The sequence below is a fragment of the Onychostoma macrolepis genome, chromosome 12 (genome assembly GCF_012432095.1).
Source record: "Onychostoma macrolepis isolate SWU-2019 chromosome 12, ASM1243209v1, whole genome shotgun sequence".
NCBI lineage: Eukaryota > Metazoa > Chordata > Actinopteri > Cypriniformes > Cyprinidae > Onychostoma > Onychostoma macrolepis.
The window spans coordinates 647842-671347 of record NC_081166.1 but is presented as its reverse complement, the minus strand read 5'-3'; the positions used below and the strand labels follow the sequence as shown (position 1 = coordinate 671347).

At 36.3% G+C, this 23506-nt stretch overlaps 1 protein-coding gene across 4 annotated transcripts in view; it reads right to left on the bottom strand.

Moving 5' to 3' along the window:
- The window catches only part of fmn2b (formin 2b), a 57446-nt gene that overhangs the window by 3142 nt on the left and 30798 nt on the right, over positions 1–23506 (bottom strand). For all 4 annotated transcript variants that reach the window (XM_058793563.1, XM_058793565.1, XM_058793564.1 and 1 more), the window contains 9 exons: positions 21536–21597; positions 19085–19176; positions 18844–18973; positions 18417–18563; positions 17432–17491; positions 17192–17312; positions 13539–13631; positions 9724–9775; positions 9205–9354 (listed from right to left, as the gene is read on the bottom strand). In XM_058793563.1, coding sequence (XP_058649546.1) covers positions 9205–9354; positions 9724–9775; positions 13539–13631; positions 17192–17312; positions 17432–17491; positions 18417–18563; positions 18844–18973; positions 19085–19176; positions 21536–21597 — 907 coding nt within the window. The remainder of the gene's footprint in view (positions 1–9204; positions 9355–9723; positions 9776–13538; positions 13632–17191; positions 17313–17431; positions 17492–18416; positions 18564–18843; positions 18974–19084; positions 19177–21535; positions 21598–23506) is intronic.

Sequence of the window (23506 nt, the reverse complement as noted above, 5' to 3'; positions counted from 1 at the left end):
ACACCAAAAACAGCTCTAATCCCCGTCACGGGCACAAACCGTACCAGTTACCCACAATCCCACACACACACAAAACCAGACAATCTTTCTTTAACACACACACGCAAGTGCACACACACACGCAACATCAGTGGTTTAAGTCTGGTTTGACTGAGTGACATACATACAGCACACTCACGTAAATCATAACTGCTTGAATTGTTTATATTGTCATAAATGTAACTTTTCGTACAGCTCTAATCTGATCAATATGACTATAAATCATTAAGATATTAAAAATATTAGCATCATGGCTTTCTGTAAAGACTCGTCGACACGTCGCTCTTCAGTGGTCATCTGACCTCTTCCTCGTTAACTAACTAGTCCTGACAGATCTCTACACTGCTTAATCTGAGCGTTCGGAAGTTAAAATCTGCCACGCTCTGCGATGAAGCGGCGCAGGAGCGGGTTCGTTTAGCACACGTCTCTCTTCTGCGGGTCATGTGTGTGGATGGGCGCCAGAAGCTTCATCTCCATGACCCTCCAACCAGTGAATGAAACACAAACACCATAATTGGCCATGTTTAGAGTCACAATGAATCCTCTGATGCTCCAGTGTGATTCTGTCAACGCATTCATGCAGCTATGTTTAAACAAACAGCATTCAATTATTTTAAAATATTATTTTTAAATAATTTAAACATTTAAAAAATCATTATTTTAAAAATCATTAAAAAATATTTGTAAAATATTTTTTTTTTAAATAAATATTTAATTTTCAAATAATCCAAAATAATATAATTGAGAAAGAATCAATCTGATGAGAATAAAGTATTGCATTAAATAATTAGAGCATTATTATATTGATTTGCAGTAAATATCAGCATTGAAAACCCACATTAAATTTAATGCATATTTGCATTTAAATGTTTGTTTCTGCTGATTTATGATCGGAAACACAAAAGCAGTTGCAAAGAATTGTTTGAGAAAAACTGATAAAAGTTAAATATTGCATTAAATAATTATTGCATTTTAAACGGGATAATTTGATGTGGGTTTTCCAAGTCCACTACTGATAAAATGCGGATTTAGAGTCAAACCGAGGAGAAAAACATCTTCATGTGTTTGCATTCACACATATCCGGCTGAATTCATGATCAGAGATGACACAAAAGCAGCGAAACGCAGCTGAAGCGATGACCTCGAGCGCTGAAGCTCATAAAACATGACTGATTCAGCGTTTGGAGTGAAGAGCCGTAACTCAATCGTCCGCTGGAACAGAAGAGCAAAGCAAACAGACGGCGTGTTGTGATGTATTTGGCTGCTGAGAAAGCCTGACATGTTTACAGGAAGTAGAATTATGGGAGAGAGATGCTCCTCCTGCACATCAGTAGCAGCTACTTTCAACAGCAGAGCTGAAAAACATCCCGCCGGACGCGAGCAGATCCGTGTGTCTGAGCCAGCGCTGAGCGCGACGAGGACGAGGGTCTGGATCAGAACACTGCCTCCACAACCAAATATGGTACGATGGTATGATGAAGAGATCAACACCCGCTCAGACAGACAGAGAGAGAAACCAAAAATACTAATAAAACAAAACAAGACAAATAGAAACAAGGAAAAGAGAAAAATACAAAAAGAAAAGAAATGACATTAAATAAAAAATAAAGAATGAAAATTAAGAAATGACAATAAAATAGAATAAAACAATAAGAAAATAATTCAATAAAAAGCAAGAAAGAAAGAAAAACATTAACTAAAAGAAAAAAAAATGAAATGAGAAAAAGGGGGAAAAATTAAAAACCGAAAAAGGAGGAAAATACAAAAATGAACAAACCATTAAATAAAAAAAAAAGTGACAAATAAAAAGAACAAAATGAAAAAGACAAAGGAAAACAGAAATAAATAAAAGGAAAGAAAAAGGACAAAGACAAAAATAAAAATAAAATGAAAAGAAAGAAAATTAAGAAATGACAATAAATAAAATAAAACAAGAAAATAATTGAATAAAATGAAAAAGAAAGAAAGAAAGAAAGAGAGAGGTAAAGGAGTGGAGGTAATCATGTAGGCCGCAGACGAGGCGCTGATGTTCTTTTACGAGCTGGATCCAGCAGTGTTCTGTTCTAGTGAAAGTGTCAGAGGTGTTTGAGAAGCTGACTGACTTTATGCTCTAATATAACCACCTTTATTACAAACAGCCTTTTTAATTGGACCCTATAAAACGCACTGTATAACCAGCGATTCTGTGCCATTACATATCACTGCAAAACACTGAAACCGAATGAGAACTTGCCTTCCCGGATCTCATGCTTTCACAGCCGGGACGGGGTTAAAGACACAAACACGTGACGAGCCGGGTCACAGAACACAAAGCGGCTCCGCGGCAGACCCATCTGTCTCTCTTGGCTCCAGATGGAGCTCGGGGCCGACTCTGTTCCCGCCAACAGACGACAAGCACTCATGACAAATTGGGGCCGAGCGACAGGGAGAGACGCTTCTGTGGGCTTTTAGGTGCCACTGGAGGAGAAAGGCAAACACTTTAGCAGCAGATCGTCTGATTACGGGTTCAGCGCATGTCAGAGGAAAGCGCGTCCGTCTCTGGGAACTCATCTATCAGATGTCTAAAGCCCCTCAGATAAAGACGTTTTGTGTGTTATCGCTGGGAAAGACGAGCGACGTCTTTGTGTCGGACGGGGAGATTGTATACTGCGCGTATTGAGTACAAATTACGAATATTTAGAGTCACTATGAGTAGTAAATCATTGCTCAAACCAGATTCTCTGCTGCTTTAACTCAAGTTGCACATACATTTTGACCTGGAAGAAATCAAATAAAAAATAAATAAAAAAGCATAGTTTTTAATAAGGCAACCAACCTTTGCAAATGCTTTAAAATGCTCAAAATACACATTTATTTTTTTCTGATTTAAATATTTTCTTCAAGAGATTCGTGTTCGGGTCATTTTGACCTGGATATGCATGGAGCACCATTAGATGTCAAAAATACTTTATTAAATTATCTATGAAGTAATTTCATCTTTTCCCCATACCTCACACACTCTTGGGACTGAATTTGTGTTGATAAACAAATGTTGTGTATTGATAAACCACTGCAGCATGAAAAACTGATCACTTATCTGAAAGTGAAAGTTTATGCAAATGAAATTGATGTTTTTTAGAAATAAATATATAGGTTTCATAAATAAACACTTAAGATAAATGAATTTAAAGGAATTTAATTAAATTACATTCATTCCAGTGGGGTTCATGCTGATAATTCTCAGATCTTGTAAATTTCATCATATAATCAAACAAGACTTCTCATAAACATTGAAAAAATATATACTTTTTTCTTTGCATAGTTTGTGTGTGTGTGTGTGTGTGTGTGTGTGGTTCATGTGTAATTTGAAATTTAACTCATTTAAAAAAAAAAAAAAAAAAAAAAAGTAGTAATAACACTGCAACATTTAACCCCCGCACTCACTCATTAATGAGAAGCTATTAATCAAATACAATATGGATTTAGTTGAAAAAAAAATGTAAGTTACAACTGTTTTATAAAACAATTGGGTCCAAACAGACCTGGAATGTGGAGATACTAGAAAGATCTGAATGCAGTGATATTTAAATGGCACAGAAATCACACGCTGCAGCTTCACATTGAGTCTCTTTTCCAGCATTGATTTTATATCGTTTTATAGGGTCCAATTAAAAAGGCTGTTTGTAATAAAGAACGTGATATGAAAGACGAGGCCCGTTTGTACATCTGGACGGGCAGAAGAGCTCGACTGTTTCCTTTTATACGGCGTGTATTGAGTTTCATGCCTCGTGCTCCGGAGACCGTGCGCTTGATGGATCCCAATTGCCTGAAATTGCTTACAAATTAGGGAGCAGAAATCACCATAGGCCATGAAATGCTGCTTATGTAGGCGACTCACCGTGCTTTAGAACAGAACATCTACAGGGTCAATTCTGTATTGCTTTAAATAATTAATAATTCTGAAGCAATTGATGCTTTTAATCCTCATAATGCATTAATGCAATCTGTACTATTTTCACATTCCAGGTCCACTGGAACCCAGAGTCGTTATTTTATAAAACCATAACTTAATATTTTTCAACTAAAACCTTATCAGCAACTTCTCATTAATGAGTGAACGTGAAAAACATTACTGCATTTACTCCTTTTTTGGTGATTAAAACATTAATTCTTTGAAATTTCAAATTACACTTGAAACACACACAAAAAAACTATATGATGCAAAATAAATAAATGAAAAAATATTTAAAAAAATCTAAATACATTATTGTATAAAAACTCATGATTGTTCAAAACCAGTCCAAATTTATGAAATCTATATATTTATTTCTAACAAAACAACAAATTTCTCTGAAAGATTTTCAAACACAATATTAATTTTACTTGTATAAACTTCCACGTTCAGATGGAAAAAGGATACATTTTCATGCTGCAATGGTTCGTCAAAAAAAACGCACAAATTTATGTCCATCAACAAAACTCAAAACTTCAAAAGTGTCATATGAAGGAAAGCTGAAATATATTTTATAAAAGTTCTCACAATAATATAACTTCATAGATAATTTTACAAAAGTATTTTTGACACCAAATGACCATGACAATGAATTTGTATTTTTTTTTTTTTTATAAAAATGTAAAAACAAATTGTAAAAAGTTTTGTTTCCTAATTAAAAACTATGCATTTTTTAGGAATGTATGCATCTCTTCTGGGTCAAAATGGACCCGTATGCACTATGAGAGTTAAAAAAGCATCTTTTTTTATTTCAGTGTCAATTAAAGGAACACAACTGACAGTACATGTTCTGTTTTGAAACAATGCGAGTTGCCCACATAGGCAGCGTTTTTACTCCCTTCTGAATCAGTGTTTCTCCAGCATTTCGTCTCGCGCTCCGGAGGCCAGAGGCCACGCGCCTGATGGATCGGAATTGCCTGAAATTGCTTACAAATTAGGGAGCAGAAATCAGCATCATCCGTGTGCAGTTCCCACATGCGGAGAGCAAAGGAAATATAATAAAAGGGCCAGAGCTAAAAGGGCGTAATCTGCATCTGAGAGGCAAGCGGCGCTTCAGAAGAAACCCGATCCGAGCGTAACGTTTCAGGACAGATGTAGAGATATACGCGGCCCTCATGAATTATGTAAAAGCGTCTCCAGCGATGGGCTGAAGGGGATCGTTTGTATTTGTTGACTCTCTATCACGACGCAGCATCGCACCACTGGAAGCTAACGGGTATTCTTTTCATTAGTGGGGTTAAACAAATAGACAGGGTTGATTTGACGCACTCTCGCTTTTAGAGTGAATCTTAATGTGGCCGATATAATCTAATATTAAACACATGGCACAGGTTATGGGAGAGTTAGAGAAAGGCCCCAAACATTCATACAGCACTCAGATGAACTAGTTTCGGACCGTCGTTTTTACGTTTGTCTTCCAGTAATGATTATCTAAACATTCTTACAGTAAATCAAGATACATGTACTTGAAATGCAAAATATCTGCCATTGGGGTCAGAAAAATAAATCCGCTTTCTCTTTGAATTCAGTTGCAGATATTAGTTCATGTTTTAATCATAAACGCTCTTCAGTTAGATCAGTTTCTCAGAAAACAAGACTTCTTATCTCACGTCATTGTGCACCTCCAGTAAATGCATCTTGATTTATTAAAGTTTAGATGGAAAGCAAGACAAATTCAGTCTTTTATCAGCTTGTTTTCTTTCAATCAGCACAGGTTTTGTGCTACGTTTTGGAAGCTGATTGATCGTAGGCCTTAATCAATCGATACTATTAGAGATCAAATTGTAACCATGCAGCCGTCAGCCACAGTATTGAACCCCAAAGAATTAATTAATTACAGACCGATCTCGAATCTCCCTTTTCTGTCAAAGATACTAGAATAGGTAGTATCATCACAACTATGTTCCTTTTTAGAAAAAATGGTATCTGTGAGGATTTCCAGTCAGGATTTAGACCGTATCATAGCACTGGGTCTATCATAGCTCTCAGAGTTACAAATGACCTGCTTCTATCATCGGATCATGGTTGCATCTCTCTATTAGTGCTACTGGATCTTAGCGCCGCGTTTGACACTATCGACCACAACATTCTTTTTAATAGACTAGAAAATTGTGTTGGCATTAGAGGAAGTTCATTGGCATGGTTCAAATCGTACTTATCTGACCGCCATCAATTCGTGTCAGTAAATGAAGAGGTATCATATCGATCACAAGTGCAGTATGGAGTACCTCAAGGCTCAATACTAGGACTGTTACTTTTCACACCTTACATGTTACCCTTGGGAGATATTATTAGGAAACATGGTGTTAGCTTTCACTGTTATGCTGATGATACTCAGCTCTATATTTCTTCCTGGCCTGACGAAACATACCAATTTGCAAAACTCACAGAATGCATAGTTGATAAAAAATAAACTGGAGGACTAGTAATTTCTTACTGCTAAATTCTGAAAAAACAGAGGTGTTAATTATCAGACCTAAAACCTCGAACCTAGTCAAAAACCTAAAACACTAACACTTGATGGCTGCTCTGTAAATTATTCGTCATCAGTTAGGAACCTAGGCGTGCTATTTGATAGCAATCATTCCGTCGAAAGCCACGTTTCCAGGATTTGTAAAACCGCATTTTTCCATCTCAAAAATATATCTAAATTAAGGACCTATGCTCTCAATGTCAAATGCAAAAACGTTAATTCATGCATATATGACCTCAAGGTTCGTACTAGAACCAGGACCACATTAGCCCGGTTCTGTCAACACTGCACTGGCTCCCTATTAAACATCGTATTGATTTTAAAATCTTGCCAATTACTTATAAAGCCCTGAATGGTTTAGCACCTCAGGACTTGAGCGAGCTCTTATTGCATTATAGTCTCACACGTACGCTACAATTTCAAAACTATGGCAATTTGATGATACCTAGAATATCAAAATCAACTGTGGGCAGCAGATCCTTTTCCTATTTCGCTCCCAAACTCTGGAACTATCTACCTAACACTGTTCGGGAGGCAGACACACTCTGTCAATTTAAATCTAGATTAAAGACCCATCTCTTTAGCCTGGCGTACACATAACACACTTACACATTTCTAATATTCAAATCCGTTAAAGGATTGTTAGGCTGCATTAATTAGGTCAACCGGAAGCGGGAACACTCCCCATAACACACAATGTACTCGTTACATCAGAAGAAGAATGGCATCTACGCCAATATTAGTCCGTTTCTTTCTTATTCTGAGATCACCGGAGCCACCAGATCCAGTCCGTATCCAGATCAGATGGTGGATCAGCACCTAGAGATGACCTCTACAGCCCTGAACGTCAGCGGAGATCAGGACACCCAGATGAGCCCCAGAGACAGCTCTCCAGTGAAGACTTTGTCACCTAGACAGCCATCGGGACAAGACCACGGGAACCAGACGAGTCCTCTGCACAATCTGACTTTGTTGCAACCTAGAATTAAACTACTGTTTCGTCTGGCCAGAGGAGAACGACCCTATTTCGACACACTATTTCCCTGTTTAATACTGTACAGCTGCTTTGACACAATCTGCATTGTAAAAAGCACTATATAAATACACAATAGAAGTGAGGACATTTGGTCCAAAACAAGCACACACACACACTCACAGACAGACATTACTCTGGGAGATTCATTGGCGTGCGGGAGCGTCTAATTCCAGGAATGCTGTTCCGTCCACTTCTCCGTGTCAGAACAAAGCTTTGCTCATCACTCACTGGAGCTGTAATGCATATATTCCCCGACAGAGCGTCTGAAGCAGATTTCAGAGTAGAACGTGGCCGTCCCATGATGCACTTGTGTCCGGTGCTCAGGTATCTGAGGTGAAGCCGCATTAAATCACACAGCTGCCAGGAGCTCAACGCACTTCACAACACTCGAGAGCGAAGCTTCCGATTGGAGCGCTTCATAAATCAGCGGGAGAAAGAAAGAGCCCGGGGTTTATTTTGGGTGTAAGTCGGTTCACACACAGGCCAGCCTTTCTATCACACCAATGAAGAGGATTCGGTGATGCCAGGATAATAATACACACAATGTATAATTATATAAGTAAGTAAGTAAGTAAGTAAGTAAGTAAATAAATAAATAAATAAATATATATATATATATATATATTCAATATTGATAAAGCAATCTTATTTGAATATATCACTGTGTGTAAATTTGTAACTTATTATTGCTCAAAAATAGTCCAAATTTATGAAACCTACAAATTTCTAATAAAATTTTTTACTTGGATAAACTTTCAATTTAAGATGAAAAATGTGATCAGTTTTTTCATGCTGCAGTTGTTCATCAATAGATGAAACATTCATGTTCAAAAGCAAAATTCAGTCCAAAAGTGAGAAAGAGAAAATATATTTTGAAATATAACTAGTTTAACTAATATTACTTCATAGATAATTTGATAAAGTATTTCTGACACCTAATAGTGCTCCATACAGAGCTGGATCAAAAATGACCCAAAAACAAAAATTACATCTCCTAAAAATATAAATATAAATATAAATATAAATATATATATATATAATATATATAATATTTCAGATCAAAACAGACCCAAATGCATTATGAGGGTTTAAAATAGATTGAATGTAGAACTATAAAATAATACTTTAAATATGAAACTAAAACCAGGTGGTGACAAATGAATGTGAATCGTCTTTTATAGTGAATCACTGATTTACTAATTCAACCGATTCATTCAAAACATCCGATTCATTTAAGAATGAAGCAAAGAGACCTGCTGATTTTGAAACCACACACTAGTATACTACTATTTATTCTTGCTAAAAAAGTTAAGAATAAGTCTTAAACTGAATCACTGACTCATTTCAACTCATTCAAAAACACTGAATCATTCAAGAGCGAAACACCACTGTTGATGCAATGATTGGTGAAATAGTGCAATATTATAACTGCATCTGAATTGAACATAAAAGTAACATTTTAGTTATATACCACTGTATAAAGTATAAAATAGTGATCTTAGAAGGAGACAAGCCTTAAGCCTGCACCAGTATTTCTAAAGCAGACTGTCGGACCAAAAAGCGTCCAGCATTCCTGAGCGATTACGGCCCAGCGCCGCTCCTGATCCTGGACTAAACAACAGCGGCGTTATGGAGGAAAGAGCTGCAGCGTGTTTGTTGACATACCTCTCCTGCAGGATGATCTTGTTCTCCTTCTTCCAATTCTCTTTAAAGTCGGTGGAGAACTCATGCCAAACGGTGAAGAAGGTGTTAGGCGAAACCTCTTTCTCTCCGCTCTTGGCCTTCACCGAGAAGAACACGCAGAGCTCCAGGAACCTGCGACACAAACCATCACAAACTGAGCTTTCAGAGAGAAACAAGTGCTTGCCAGATGCTGGAGATCACACAGCACATCTGAACGGAGCAGAACTGCATCATTTGCGTTCATGTGTTCTAGGTGTTTTCCTCCTAAAATCCCACATTCATGAGCAAAAGATCACAGAGAGGTGAAGGCACAGGACTCTTTTCATGCCAGAACACTTAGAAACCTCATCACAACTGACCACAGCATCACCCTGAAGCATTATATTGAATCCTTTAAGATGCACAATATACACCCTGCTGCTTTAAGCTATAGAACTGTGCATTTTGTGTCTGTATGTCTACTAAAAAAGGCTCAGAGTAACAGCAGAAATGATGCTTTACATTTTGTGGGTGTCACTGAGTTGCTTCTCTTGACTTTCCAGCTCTGTTTTTGCTGTAAGAAAAAGAAAAAAAAAGCCATGTGAATTTGGGGTTATAAAATCGTTACATTTATTTATATAGTGCTTTATACTATACAATACAATACAATACAATACAATACAATACAGACTGATTCAAAGTAGCTTCACAAAAGTAAAAATGAAAAAAGTGTTAATGCTGCAAAATTCATTAAGAAAAATTCAATTTCAGCTGTAAAGCAGCTCTACAGAAGATGCATTTCCGCAGTTAATAACATAACTTTTTTATATTTTTGGGGTTTAAAATTTTCTACTGTATGAGTACACTTTTATAAATGTACATGTATTGCATATATAATAACAGCAATCATTTTATATAAAAAATAGGTAAAAACTAAATATAAAAATATATAGGTAAAAGATGAAAAACTGGCATTAAAGGTAAAAAGTAAAATCAATCAATTAATGTAACTTTAAAATTAAGAATAGAGAGAGAGAGAGCTATAGAGAGAGCTAGACAGATAATTACATTTCCATTAACATTATAAAACACAGTGTGAGGGTGTTTATAATAGGGATGTGCAACAGCAATCGAGTACTCGGCCGTGACAGCGATGATCGATCATGAAAACAATGATCGTGAAAATATATATTTTTCTGATTGGTTAAAGCAGCACTTTGGGCAGCACCCTGAGCTCTGATTGTTTAGCTGGACACAGCATGGGTCCAAAGACGTGAGAAGAGAGAGAAGCATGGCTTTGAAGCCACGCAGTGATGTCTGGGTTAGCTACATATCTGATTAATCTAATATAGGATGCATTGGAATATTAACATGTTGAACGCGCTGCATATTACCAGTGTTTCATAGTCAATATCGGGCATTGCATTTGAGCGAGTTATTTGAGATGGTCATATTGCTTTTATAAGTTTCTTTTTTTTTTTTTTTTTTAATACTGATGTTATAAAACATCAGTTCAAATTAATGTCTGTGGTTCATCACTGAGAGATGCCAATCACTCACTCTCTCTGATATGATGTTCAGTTGTGGTAACGGTGTTAAAAGCATCAGCTGATCACACCATCATCTCTAACGCCTCAGCAGTGAAATATAGCTCTGATCTTCAGCAGCAGCGTATGAGAAACAGACAAATGAACAGGAAACAGAAAGAAGCTGCTGCTGCTTTTGATGTGAAACATGAAAGAGCTTCAGGTCAGAAGAACAGAGCTCAGCTCAAACCGAAATCATTTACTCGTCTTCTCGACACACACAGATCAGCAGAATCTACTGTGACAGCTGCGAGAATGAATGAGATCTGAGATCTACAGCGTCAGAAGGATAAATGCATGATCAGTTTGTGTTAGCCGAATTATTCCTGTAACGATTGAACGATGTTCACTGATTCACTGCTGAGGACTTTTACTCTGAAACATTTTACAGGAATGACAGATTTACAGGGTCAGGAAAAAAACAGACCCTAACAAAGGTTAAAGATGAAGAATTAAAAACTGGCCTTAAATAATGATGAAAGTAAATTAACAACAGTATATATATAGAATATATTAACATTATAATTTATATATACGGTCATGGCCAAAAATATCAGCACCCTTGGTAAATATGATCAAAGGAGGCTGTGAAAATTAATCTGCATTGTTAATCCTTTTGATCTTTTATTAAATAAATTCACAAAAATCTAACGTTTCATTGGATAAGAAGAATTTAAAAATGGGGGGAAATATCATGAAATAAATGTTTTTCTCTAATACACATTGGCCACAATTAACGGCACCCTTTTATTCAATACTTTTTGAAACCTTCATTTGCCAGTTTAACAGCTCTAAATGTTCTCCTATAATGCCTGATGAGGTTAGAGACACCTGACAAGAGATCAGAGACCATTCCTTCATCCAGAATCACTCCAGACCCTTTAGATTCACAGCTTCTTCTCTTCAGGTCACTCATGTTCTGCAGGGTTCAGGTCAGAGGACTGGAACGGCCAGCAGAAGCTTGGTTTTGTGCTCAGTGACCCATTTTGTGTTGTTTTTGAGGTTTGTGTTTGGATTATTGTACGGTTGGAAGATCCAAACATGGCCCATTATAAGATTTCTAACAGAGTCAGTCACTTGTTTATTTTTTTATCTGTTGGTATTTGTGTCTAAACAAGATGTCCAGGACCTCCAGCAGAAATATAGGCCACAACATCAAAAATACAGCAGTATATTTCATTGTACACATGGGGTACTTTTTAAACCCATCTTGAGTGTTTGCTGCTAAAAAGCTCATTTTTTAGTTTCATCTGATCATAGAAGCCAGTCCCATTTGAAGTTCCAGTCGTGTCTGATAACTGAATATGCCGGAGATTGTTTTTGGATGAGCGAGGAGAATTTTTCTTGAAACCCTGCCAAACAACTTGTGCTGATGTATGTGCTGTTTGACAAGGTTTTCTGACCCCGAGACTCAACCATTTTCTGCAATTCTCCAGCTGTGGTCCTCGGAGAGTCTTTAGCCGCTCAAACTCTCCTCCTCACCGTGCATTAGGACGATATAGACACACGTCCTCTTCCAGGCAGCTTCCTAACATTTTATGTTGATTAGAAATTCTTAATTATTGCCCTGATGGTGGAGATGGGAATTTTCACTGCTCTAGCTCTTTTCTTAAAGCCACTTCACTAATTTGTGAAGCTCAATTATCTTTTGCTGCACATCAGAAATATATTCTTTGGTTTTTCCTCATTGTGATGATGATCAAGGGAATTTGGGCTCCTATTTATATTTCTGTGAAACAGGAAGCCACGGCTGGATAATTTTATGTTCATAATCACCCTGGAGTGCTCAAAATTGTGAATATGAATGGGAATATACTTCAGAGATATTTTACTCGTAAGAATTTCTAGGGGTGCCAATAATTGTGTCCAACGTGTATTTGAGAAAAACATTTTTCATAATGATATTTCCCCCCCATTTTAAATTTATCATCCAATGAAAGGTTAGATTTTTGTGATTTTTTAAAATAAAAGATCAAATGGATTAACAATACAGATTAATTTTCACAGCCTTCTTTGATCATATTTACCAAGGGTGCTGATATTTTTGGCCGTGTGCGTGTGAGAAATTGCGTCTCTTTCTGGACAGCAGACAATGAGAGAGGCTGCCTCAGAAGTGCAGGGGTCACGACTCAAGATGCTCTGACAAATTGAGGCCGGTAGTGGTTAAGGGCTCAACACCATGAAAAACCACAAATCCCCCCCGCCCCAAACACACACACACGTCTGTCTGTCAGGAGAACTGTCTCTGTGTTTGTCTGCGTGTGTGAGAGAAAGTGTGTGTGTGTGTGTGTGTGTGAGAGAGAGAGAGAGAGTGAGTCAGAGAGACAGTATGTGCCAAACTGTGTGCATAATGTGTTTGTTTACATGTGTTTGAAACTGTAGGGAGAAAAACTGATGTTCTGCATCTCTGCAACCGCACTGATCAGTGTGGAGGAGCTTTCTCTGAACTAATGCATTCACATACGTATGTGTGTGTGTGTGGGCAGACCTCTGGTCCGGTGGGTCAGAGACTCAGATTAATGCGAGTCCGGGTCAGCAGAATCTCATGCTCGCGGCTCTAGAGGTCACGACGCATTAGCAAACCTGCTACGCCACAAAACCTGTGATTTCCCCCGGCAGAATCAAGCCGATTCTCAGGAGAGGCGCGGGAGGAATCCCAGGAATTCCCTCGTTTAATTGACACCAGTCACACTTCAGTGAGTCTGAGAATCCCATCATTCCCACGCTCACCGCATCATCAGACTCACTCACCTTCACCCACAAACACCTCCATCTTTTCTTTAAACGGCTGCAGATGCTCTTCAGTCGAGACAGTGCACACCTTCTCCACCTCCGCAGTGCATGCTGGGAAACACAACATTTACATTCAGAAATTAATATCAGAAATAACAATCGTTCCTCATGGAAATGACACACTGGGCCTCATTCATCAAACACAGAAAAAATGAGTTCATTCATACAGAAAGTGGAATATGACTATGAATTGATTCTGCTCGTGTTTCAGGAATGAGGCCCTTCATATTTACATTAAAAATGGCATTTATGAAATAAAAAATACAAAATGTAAAAACCAAGCAGCAAATCAGCATATTAGAATGATTTCTGAAGGATCATGTGACACTGAAGCCTGGAGTAATGATGCTGAAAATTCAGCTTTGATCACAGAAATAAATTACATTTTAACAGATATTCACATAGACAACAGCCATTTTTAATTATAATAATATTTCCCAATATTACTTTTTTTTTTTAAATCAAATAAATGCATCCTTAAAATATTAAACATGGAAATTACACCGGGCCTCATTTATAAAAAAAGCACAAAAAAAAAAAACAAAAAATTTAGGACACTAATTATTTAAAAATTCATAAAAATGAACATCATGATTTTCTGAAAACTGCTTTGAAACAATGTTTAATTAATATCCAGTATATAATACTTATTAAAATATATTGTATAAATTATATTAACAAAAACACTAAATATATTTATTAAATAAAAACGGTTTAATTTAAAAACATTTATTCTGCTCATGTTTCATGAATGAGGCCCCCATACTTATATTCAAAATGGCATTTATTTCTTAAATTAAAAATACAAAATAAATACTCCGTTCAAGCACACAACAACAAGCTTGAATCACCAACCAGAAAAACTTCTCATCCAGAAATGATCATTGATGTGTAATTGAGGCATTCTGGGCCACACACTTTTATTAATGTCATCTCCGTATCTGAAAGCGCATGCAGTGATTCTCCTGATCTTTGAGTCCAGACGAGCGGTCAGAGAGCGGTTTGTGATTCTCCTGACCGATCTGGACATCTGCAAACCTCATCAGTTCTGACATCAACCGGATAGAAGCGAAACAAACGCCTCTAAACACAAACCAAACTAAAGCCTGTGTGGAGCAGATCTGGACGAGTAAGATCTGTGTGAACCTGCTGCTGCTTAAACTTCACCAGAAAGAGTCAAAGAATCAAGTGGTTCAAAGAGCGAAGCAGCAGAATGTGTGGATAAACTCCGGATTAGACGAATCAAACACGTTAACCTGTGAACTCCGAGATTAAAGAGAGCGAGGGGACAATCTTCACTTCCTTCCCAGAGAGCAATCTTTCATTTTTCTGCTCAAACACGCAGCAATTAGTCCAATTACGCTCACGGGAAACAGTCTGGGCAGAAGCGATTAGAGCGCCGGGTTCACGACTGCATCTGATCGACTGGAGAAATCAATCATTACTTGTGATTATTCCACCAGTAACACAGAGGAGAGCTGAGGAAACCAGAGTTTTCCATTCACACTGGTGTTTGACGATTACTGTGTTTACTGTGGTGTTCTGGGTATTTCCATAATTCTGTCATATTCTGATCTCTAGTCAATTCAGTTCACATTTTGTGTCAATACAAACAATAAAGCAGTTAAGATTCGCTGTATAGTATACGTTTATCAAAAGGGTAAAACATGACAAAAAACAAAACCATGCCTTTAAAAATGAAAATGATACTTTTATTATATAATAAAAAAAAAAAAAAATTATATATATATATATATATATATATATATATATATATATATATATATATATATATATATATATATATATATATATATATATATATATATATATATATATATATATATATATATATATATGCACACATATAATAAAATAATGCGAGCACAAAACCAGTCATAAGGGTAAATTTTTTGAAATTGAGATTTATACATCTACATCATTGATGTATGGTTATGATAGAACAATATCTGACTGAGATACAACTATTTGAAACATCTGGAATCTGAGGGTGCTAAAAAAAAAAAATATATAAAAACTTTATGTATTTAGGGTAGGACATTTACTAAATATCTTCATGGAACATGATCTTTACATAATATCCTAATGATTTTTGCCATTAAAAAAAAAAAAAGTATAATTTTGACCCATACAGTGTATTGGCTATTGCTGCAAATATACCTGCTGCTTATGACTGCTTTTGTGCTGCAGGGTCACATATATTTAATAATGTTATATATTAAATTGTTATATTGTTTAAAATAGTATTATATATTATTAATAAATGATTAATATATATAAATTTAATATAAGTATTAAATACATATTTAATACATTAATTTATTATTTAATATATTATATTGAAAATATGACACACACACATTTTGTATTTAATACATATTACCTACTACTTTAGTTATCACTATTATAATATATTCCATCAATTATTTACATTATTCTGTTGTATTTTGATCTTTAGTCATTTTAATTATTTGTGTAGCTTTTTCTTTTTTACACAATTCACATTGTTTTAAAGCAGCTTTACAGAAAATCATGATGTTAATGTTTATTATATCTTCACACCTTACAGTTGCATTGATCAGACTAGAGTTGGACGAGATCAAGCAGTTGAGATCTGTTATAGCATATATTGCTTTATTTGTTGTATTTGTACTGTATGTATATGGATAAATAAAGATGTGTGTATCTAACTTCATATATATATATATACACACACACACACACATACATACATACATACATGCCAAGAATCCCAGAGAACGTCTTTAATAAAAAAATTAGGAACTCTGTTAAAATATTAAGTAGAAGCCTGCTAACTATTGCCAATGAGTTAAACACTTCCAGAGCCATTAACAGCTGACCGCAGTACACACACACACACACACACACCACGCTAATGATAACGCTCACGATCATGCTACGGTTAACATGTGGCAGTCACTGCGAGGAATGATTCAGCTTTCAATTATTTCAGATTTGATCAAAGTTCTTGTGTTGATTTGACATCCTGTTGTTATATACACACACACTGTAAAACAATCTTTTTTGAAGCTGTAAATAAAACATTATAGAAATACGTTTTACAAGAAAACATGATTTCTACTTCCCAATTTCATGTTTAATTCAGTGTTACTTGCCATTTCTTTTTAATTATTTGTGAAATTTAGCAGTTTCTCTGTGAAAATTGTTTCCAAGTAAACCCTACACTAATTTTTTTTTCTGTGTACATCGTATTTTCAAAACTCAAGATACAATGTGCCAAACTCACTAAGTACTTGTTCTTAGTAGCTGCTCTGTTTTTCTGTTTAGCAACACCCAAGAAACCAATAAGTACTTATGATAACTTAGCAACATTAAAGCAAACACCTAGCAACACCAACAGCCACATTGATTTCCATGTTTTGCTCAACTAATCAAACTACCATAGCCTTCAGACCTTTTCATACTTTCAGTAAACGTTTGTCAATCAACATTCCATTGCCAGTTTCCAAAAGAATCAATTTAAGCAACAAAACACTAGAAATGAGACCACACCACTCAAACACTCATCCATCTGTGAGCATCAGCGTGGATCTGAAGCGTCATTTTACCTCTCAGATCTTTCCGGAGTCTCAGCAGATCTTTAGTCAAGTCCTCAAACTTCATCTGAGAGGCTTGAAACAGGTCGTGAGGTTCTGGGAGAGGAAACACACACGTCTCCCTGCCCGCGTCCTGAAAAACACACACAAACACACACAGAAGCACACAGACGCGCGCGCACACAAACAGACGGATTGCTGAAGATGTTTTGGAGCATATTGTTCAGTGAGAGCATCATTAATGAATCTCACCTCGTCAAAGTGTCTCAGGTAGTAAGACACGATATACGACATCAGACTCTTACTGTTGTCCTGAAAACCACAGGAGAAAAACACACTAGTTAAAGGATAAGTCCACTTCCAAAATAAAAATTTCCTGATCATTTACTCACCCCCGTGTCATTCAAGATGTCCATGTCTTTTTCTTCAGTCGAAATGAAAGTAAAGTTTTTGAGGAAAACATTCCAGGATTTTTCTCCATGTAGTGGACTTTAACGGGGATCAATGGGTTGAAGGTTCAAATTGCAGTTTCAATGCAGCTTCAAAGGGCTCTACACAATCCCAGCCGAGGAATAAGGGTCTTATCTAGCCAAACGATCGCTCATTTTCTAAACAATCAGTCATTTTCTTTTTTAACCACAAATGCATGTCTTGCACTAGCTCTGCTATGCGCGTCTGTGCCTTTGCGTCACGCATGACATAAGCGGAAGTACCATCCCAGTGATAAAGCAAACGAGCAAAGACTAAATCATATGCACTTCACAAAAAAAAAAAAAAGATAAAAATGTCGAACGATTTTGAAGTTGGAGAAAATCAGATGGAGTTCTGAACCTATGAACTTTCCAAAGTGATTACGTAATGTGAAGTCACGGTTGCGCATCGCAGAGCTAGCATTTTCGGTTAAGTATATAAATATTTTTTAGAAAATGAGCGATCGTTTGGCTAGATGACCCTTATTCCTTCGGCTGGGATTGTGTAGAGCCCTTTGAAGCTGCATTGAAACTGCAATTTGAACCTTCAACCCGTTGATCCCCGTTAAAGTCCACTACATGGAGAAAAATCCTGGAATGTTTTGCTCAAAAACTTTACTTTCATTTCGACTGAAATAAAGACATGAACATCTAGAATGACACGGGGTGAGTAAATTATCAGGACATTTTTATTCTGGAAGTGAACTAATCGTTTAAAACGACCAGTTAAGAAGTGTGTTTGTGTCTAAACTGTGTGTGTGTCTTACGCTGCTCTTGACATCCTTGAGTTTGGGAAGAATATCCAGCGTGAAGCCGTCCGCCTGTCCTCTGGTGCGATTCCCTCCGTTCATGAAGTTCCCAAAGGCCAAAACTAACCCGAGAACCTGCAGCACTCCAGAGCCGCTCTGAAGAGCCTGGAGAGAGAAGACCAGCAACCAGACTCAGGGACAAAACCAGACCGCATGTGTGTGTGACGTCTGTTATCAGTCATTATTGCACAAAACAACCTGAGGTTCAGAGCAAAGCGAGTCATCTGAATCAGTTCAGTGAGTGAGCGAGTTGGCTGAATGATTCAGACCAATGATTCCTGTGTGACTCGCATTGGATTCACCAGTTTGGTTCAAATTAATCGATTAGTTTAAGAATTGCACAGCATGTTGATTTTTTTCACGCAGTCAGACTGCACAGACGTACCTTGCAGACTCTCTGCAAAATCTGGAGTTTGCGCTGAACAGATGAGATGCATTCAGTGAAGGTCGACTGAAAGAGAATACAGAAGACTCGTCCGGAGAAATTAGGAATCTGGGAGAGCTGATGGAGAAACCTGTGAGCATTAAAAAAATATATTAAAAGCATTTCCTTGGTTAATGAAAACTACCAGGTGGAAGTCATTAACTGACTGTATTTGTGCAAGTGTGTGTGTTCTGATCCTCACTGTTCGGGTTTGTCCAGAGGTTTGCTTCCCTCTTTGTCTTTTGAGGATTTGATGTGTTTCTCGATTTTCTCCAGCTCGTCATGCTGGGCTCTCTGAAACCACAAAACAGCATTTCAACACAAACAAACTATAATTTCACAGAAGCAAAAACACTGATGCTTCTGGACAATGAGCTGACAATAAAACAGTGAGAAATGCAGATGTCTGTGCCACACGGGTCAGAATACGGATCAGACTTCATTCTGATGGTCAAAATGTTAGTCATCTGTCAGAGTCACTGTATTTTATACAAAAATCCGCACCCTGGTGTTGTTTGCGTTTAGCCACATTATTATTTGGGTTTGTTTGGAAGCAGAACAGAGTGTAATCAAAGTCGTTAGGAAGCCAGAGTCCAATAAAAGCCACAGCGTCTCATGAGTTTCCTTCTCAAAGAGCTAAAGAACAACAGAAACCGAGTTTGGGGCAGCAAATTATGGAAAATGTGGTGTTGTGAAAGTACAACAAACAACCAGACGCGACAGACAGATGCAAATGACGGATGGACAGATGAACAGAAAGACAGAAAGATGCAAATGACAGACAAATGATGGATAGACAGACAGACGGACACAAATGACGGATGGACTGAAATGACGGACAGAAAGACATGCACTACGGCAGTAACAGCACCTCATCAAAAGATCATTATATGAAGTAACGTTAATATCTATTGTATGTTGTGAATTAATTGATTTTTTTTTTTTTTTTAAATTACCATCTTCTACTATCTTTACTATCTTCGCACATCAACGTTGACTTTGAAATTACCCCTGAAAAGATAATTTATGATTAATTAGATTAAGTTTTCCCGTCTCAGAGTTTCTCTGCGAACTGCAGAACAAATACCTTCATAAACAAAGCAGCCGACATCAAACGGCACCGAGACGTAGAGCCGAGCGCCGTAAGGCCATCAGGAAGGTGATCAAAGACAGAAAACGGCTCTCTCGCTCTCAGACACAAAGAAAAAATGAGGCTAAGACAAACACGTTCATTCAGGAGAGTGTGTGTACGGCTCAGGCGTGAATATAAACTCTGGAAAAGTCTCAGGCTCCATTAAGCGTCATCAGGAGATCCATCACAGCACATATACACACGGCACTTCAAACGCCACGCTCTGCATCCCATTTACTGCGTTTTTAAGTGTAAATACGGTTAATATGAAGCAGCTTTCAGCGCTCAAACGCTCGGCCTTCAAACACAAACTCAAAGGCAGATATCAAAAGACAATATACAGATACGACAGCGAACGGCAGGACTGACATCTGTACACGGGCCAGACTGGAAACTCGCACTCATAAAAGTTGGGGAAAAAACACATTAGCGCGATCATTAGGTGCATTGCTGCAGTCTGACTGTATGTTTTTCTTTTTTTGGCTATTTGAACAGGTCTGGATTCCATAATTACGGTGCGAGCCAGACGAAAACATCTTAATGTTTCTGCCTCCGCCGACAGACAAACTCTCAGATCTCGGAAGAATGGATCTGAATCGAATTTTAGGACCGTTCAAAGTCCTCTAATGATTTGGCACATGATGCTTTAAAATAAATAAACGATTTTTATGCAAAAGCAGCTCGCATCCTGAAACGAAAGCCGTTTTTTGCTGCTTTAATCAAAGCACATGACCGAACGTTCTTCTCAAATGGGGCGATTTTATACACACACATGCTTTCACGAGACATAGCGTTCATTCCTGCAGTGATGTGCTTTCTGAACTTGTTTTGACATTAATATATTTCAGGAGTGTGCATTGTGCAGACATTGTGTTTAATTCTAGAAACATTAAAGGTTTTGCAGGAACATCTTTTCTCTCACAGGTCTGATTACCTGATCAATACAAGTGTGTGTTTTCTGGTATTAAAGGACACATGAAATGGAAAATCGAAATGTTCTCGATTTTTACACTTGAGGTTACAGTACTCTGCAATAATAACATACTGGAAAACGATCATTTTTGCAAATACTGGACCTTTTTTGGTGCAGAAACTTTGCAAAGTTTATAAACTAACCTTGAGAAACATTGTATACAAATCTGAAAATGCATTTCATGAACCCTTTAAACTCCTGCATGATATTTAAGGCTCACCTGATCACTACAGACATGCATTCAACAATGAAAACATCTGAATGCATTGAGGAGAATCACTCCGATCAACACCGTGATGAGCCATATGTGCTACATGATTCTGGATTGTAAATGCTTTTAATTTCCTCAGTATAAATGAAGGTTTGTGCAGCACATGTTTGGCATGATCTGAGGATTCACTCATGCCTGAGGCCCTAAAAATGTAACAAGCAAGTTTCATTTTTAGGGGTTTGTTCTAAATATGAGCAATAGAGATGCTTGGAAACAAAACAAGAATCTTCAAAAAGCAAAGCAGCAGAAGAACAGAGAGAGAAGAGGATCTGCTTACGTTCTCGTAGAGCGCCTGTAACGTCTCCAGATCGACCACAGTGTTATCCAGATTCAGGATCGCTGCACACACAAACAGAGACGCACATTAGACAGAAATCATCATCATAAAATAAACATATCACTAAAGCAGTGCATTTGCCCATATCTGGATTTTATGAAACACTTTCCTTTTACATTTGAAAAGGTGATATATAAATATCAAAAACACAAAAAAAAAAAAGTAAAATATTTATCAGACGAAGTAGGCTTATATCCCGTTAGATTTCAATGATTAAAATAATTGATTATAATATTTAATATTCATAATAAATAAATATACACAAAAACAAGTAGTAACAGGACTGAGTTTTACAGTTCATTTAGACATTCACAGTCTTCAGCTCCAGATCATGACAAGATTCTTAATAGAAAATGTAAAGTTTAACAACATTTTACAAATGGCAGAGTTGATCACTTAAGCACGCCCTTTACAATAAAATAAAAATGTTAGAATTTTTTTTTTTTTAAGTTGATTTTAAAATGCATTTTAAATACATTTTTATTTAACTTTTTAAAATTGATTTTAAAAATATTTCCTTTATACTTTTTTTTTTTTTTGATGCATTTAAAAGCAAAGTAGGGCAAAGCAAAATTTTATTATTGATGGATGGTGAAAATGGCAAGAGGTTGAAAAATTATTAATTAAATTTAACCCCAAAAAAACACAGTGGAAAGAAAAGCATCACAGCCTTCAAAAGCTGCTCTAAAATGTGACGTTTACGTCCGTGTGATTTTAACAGCTCTGAGTGTGTATTAGGAAGTGAAGTGGTCCGTGTTTGATGACGTCACAAGTATGCGTTCGATTTGAGCATCACGACATCATACGACAGACGAGGCCTGGATTCCTCTCGCTCTCACACACACACCACAACACACCGCATGTGCATGAGAGCTTGCAAACGCATAAACACACTGATTGATGGAAATTAAGTACAAGTCCTGCTGGCAGAATCAAATACGCTGGCATTCCACGAGCGTTTCTGTCTGAGACGAGACACACGAAACACGAGTTTCCCACCAACATCCCATCACAACATAACTCTGAAATTACAGTCAATATCATTTCACATTCACGCTGCCATGTCATTTTACAATTACAGACACTCGTCTGGATCATCTGTGAAACAGTGTTATACTGCAGCAAATTGAACAATGTTTTTACTCTTTCAAATCTGAAAGTTATTGCTTTATGATTAGTACCATGCCAGCTACCACGGATATTTTAATGGCAAAAAAATAAATAAAATAAAAATTATTTAATTTAATAAATAAATAAAAAATAGTGCCATCAAATGATTAATCGCATCCAAAATAAAAGTTTGTTTACATAATATATCTATGTGTACTGAGTGTGTATATGTATATGTATATATGTGTGTATATGTGTGTGTATATATGTGTGTATATGTGTGTATATGTGTGTATATGTGTGTATATGTGTGTGTATATGTGTGTGTATATATGTGTGTATATATGTGTGTATATATATATATATATATATATATATATATATATATATATATATATATATATATATATATATATATATATATATATATATATATATATATATATATATATATAAAAACACATTCAGTATATATTTGAAAATATTTACATGTATATACACATTTATTTATATTATATATAAATATATTTAATATATAAACATAATATTTTTCTTAAATATATACACATACATGTGTTTGTATTTATATATACATATACAAAATATTTACATGTATATACATTTATTTATATTATATATAAATATATTTAATATATAAAACATTTTCTTAAATATATACATGCATGTGTTTTTATTTATATATAAATAAATATACAGTACACATGTAAACAAAAACTTATTTTGGATGTGATTAATCACGATTAATCGTTTGACAGCACAAATAAAAAATTTAATTAAAAT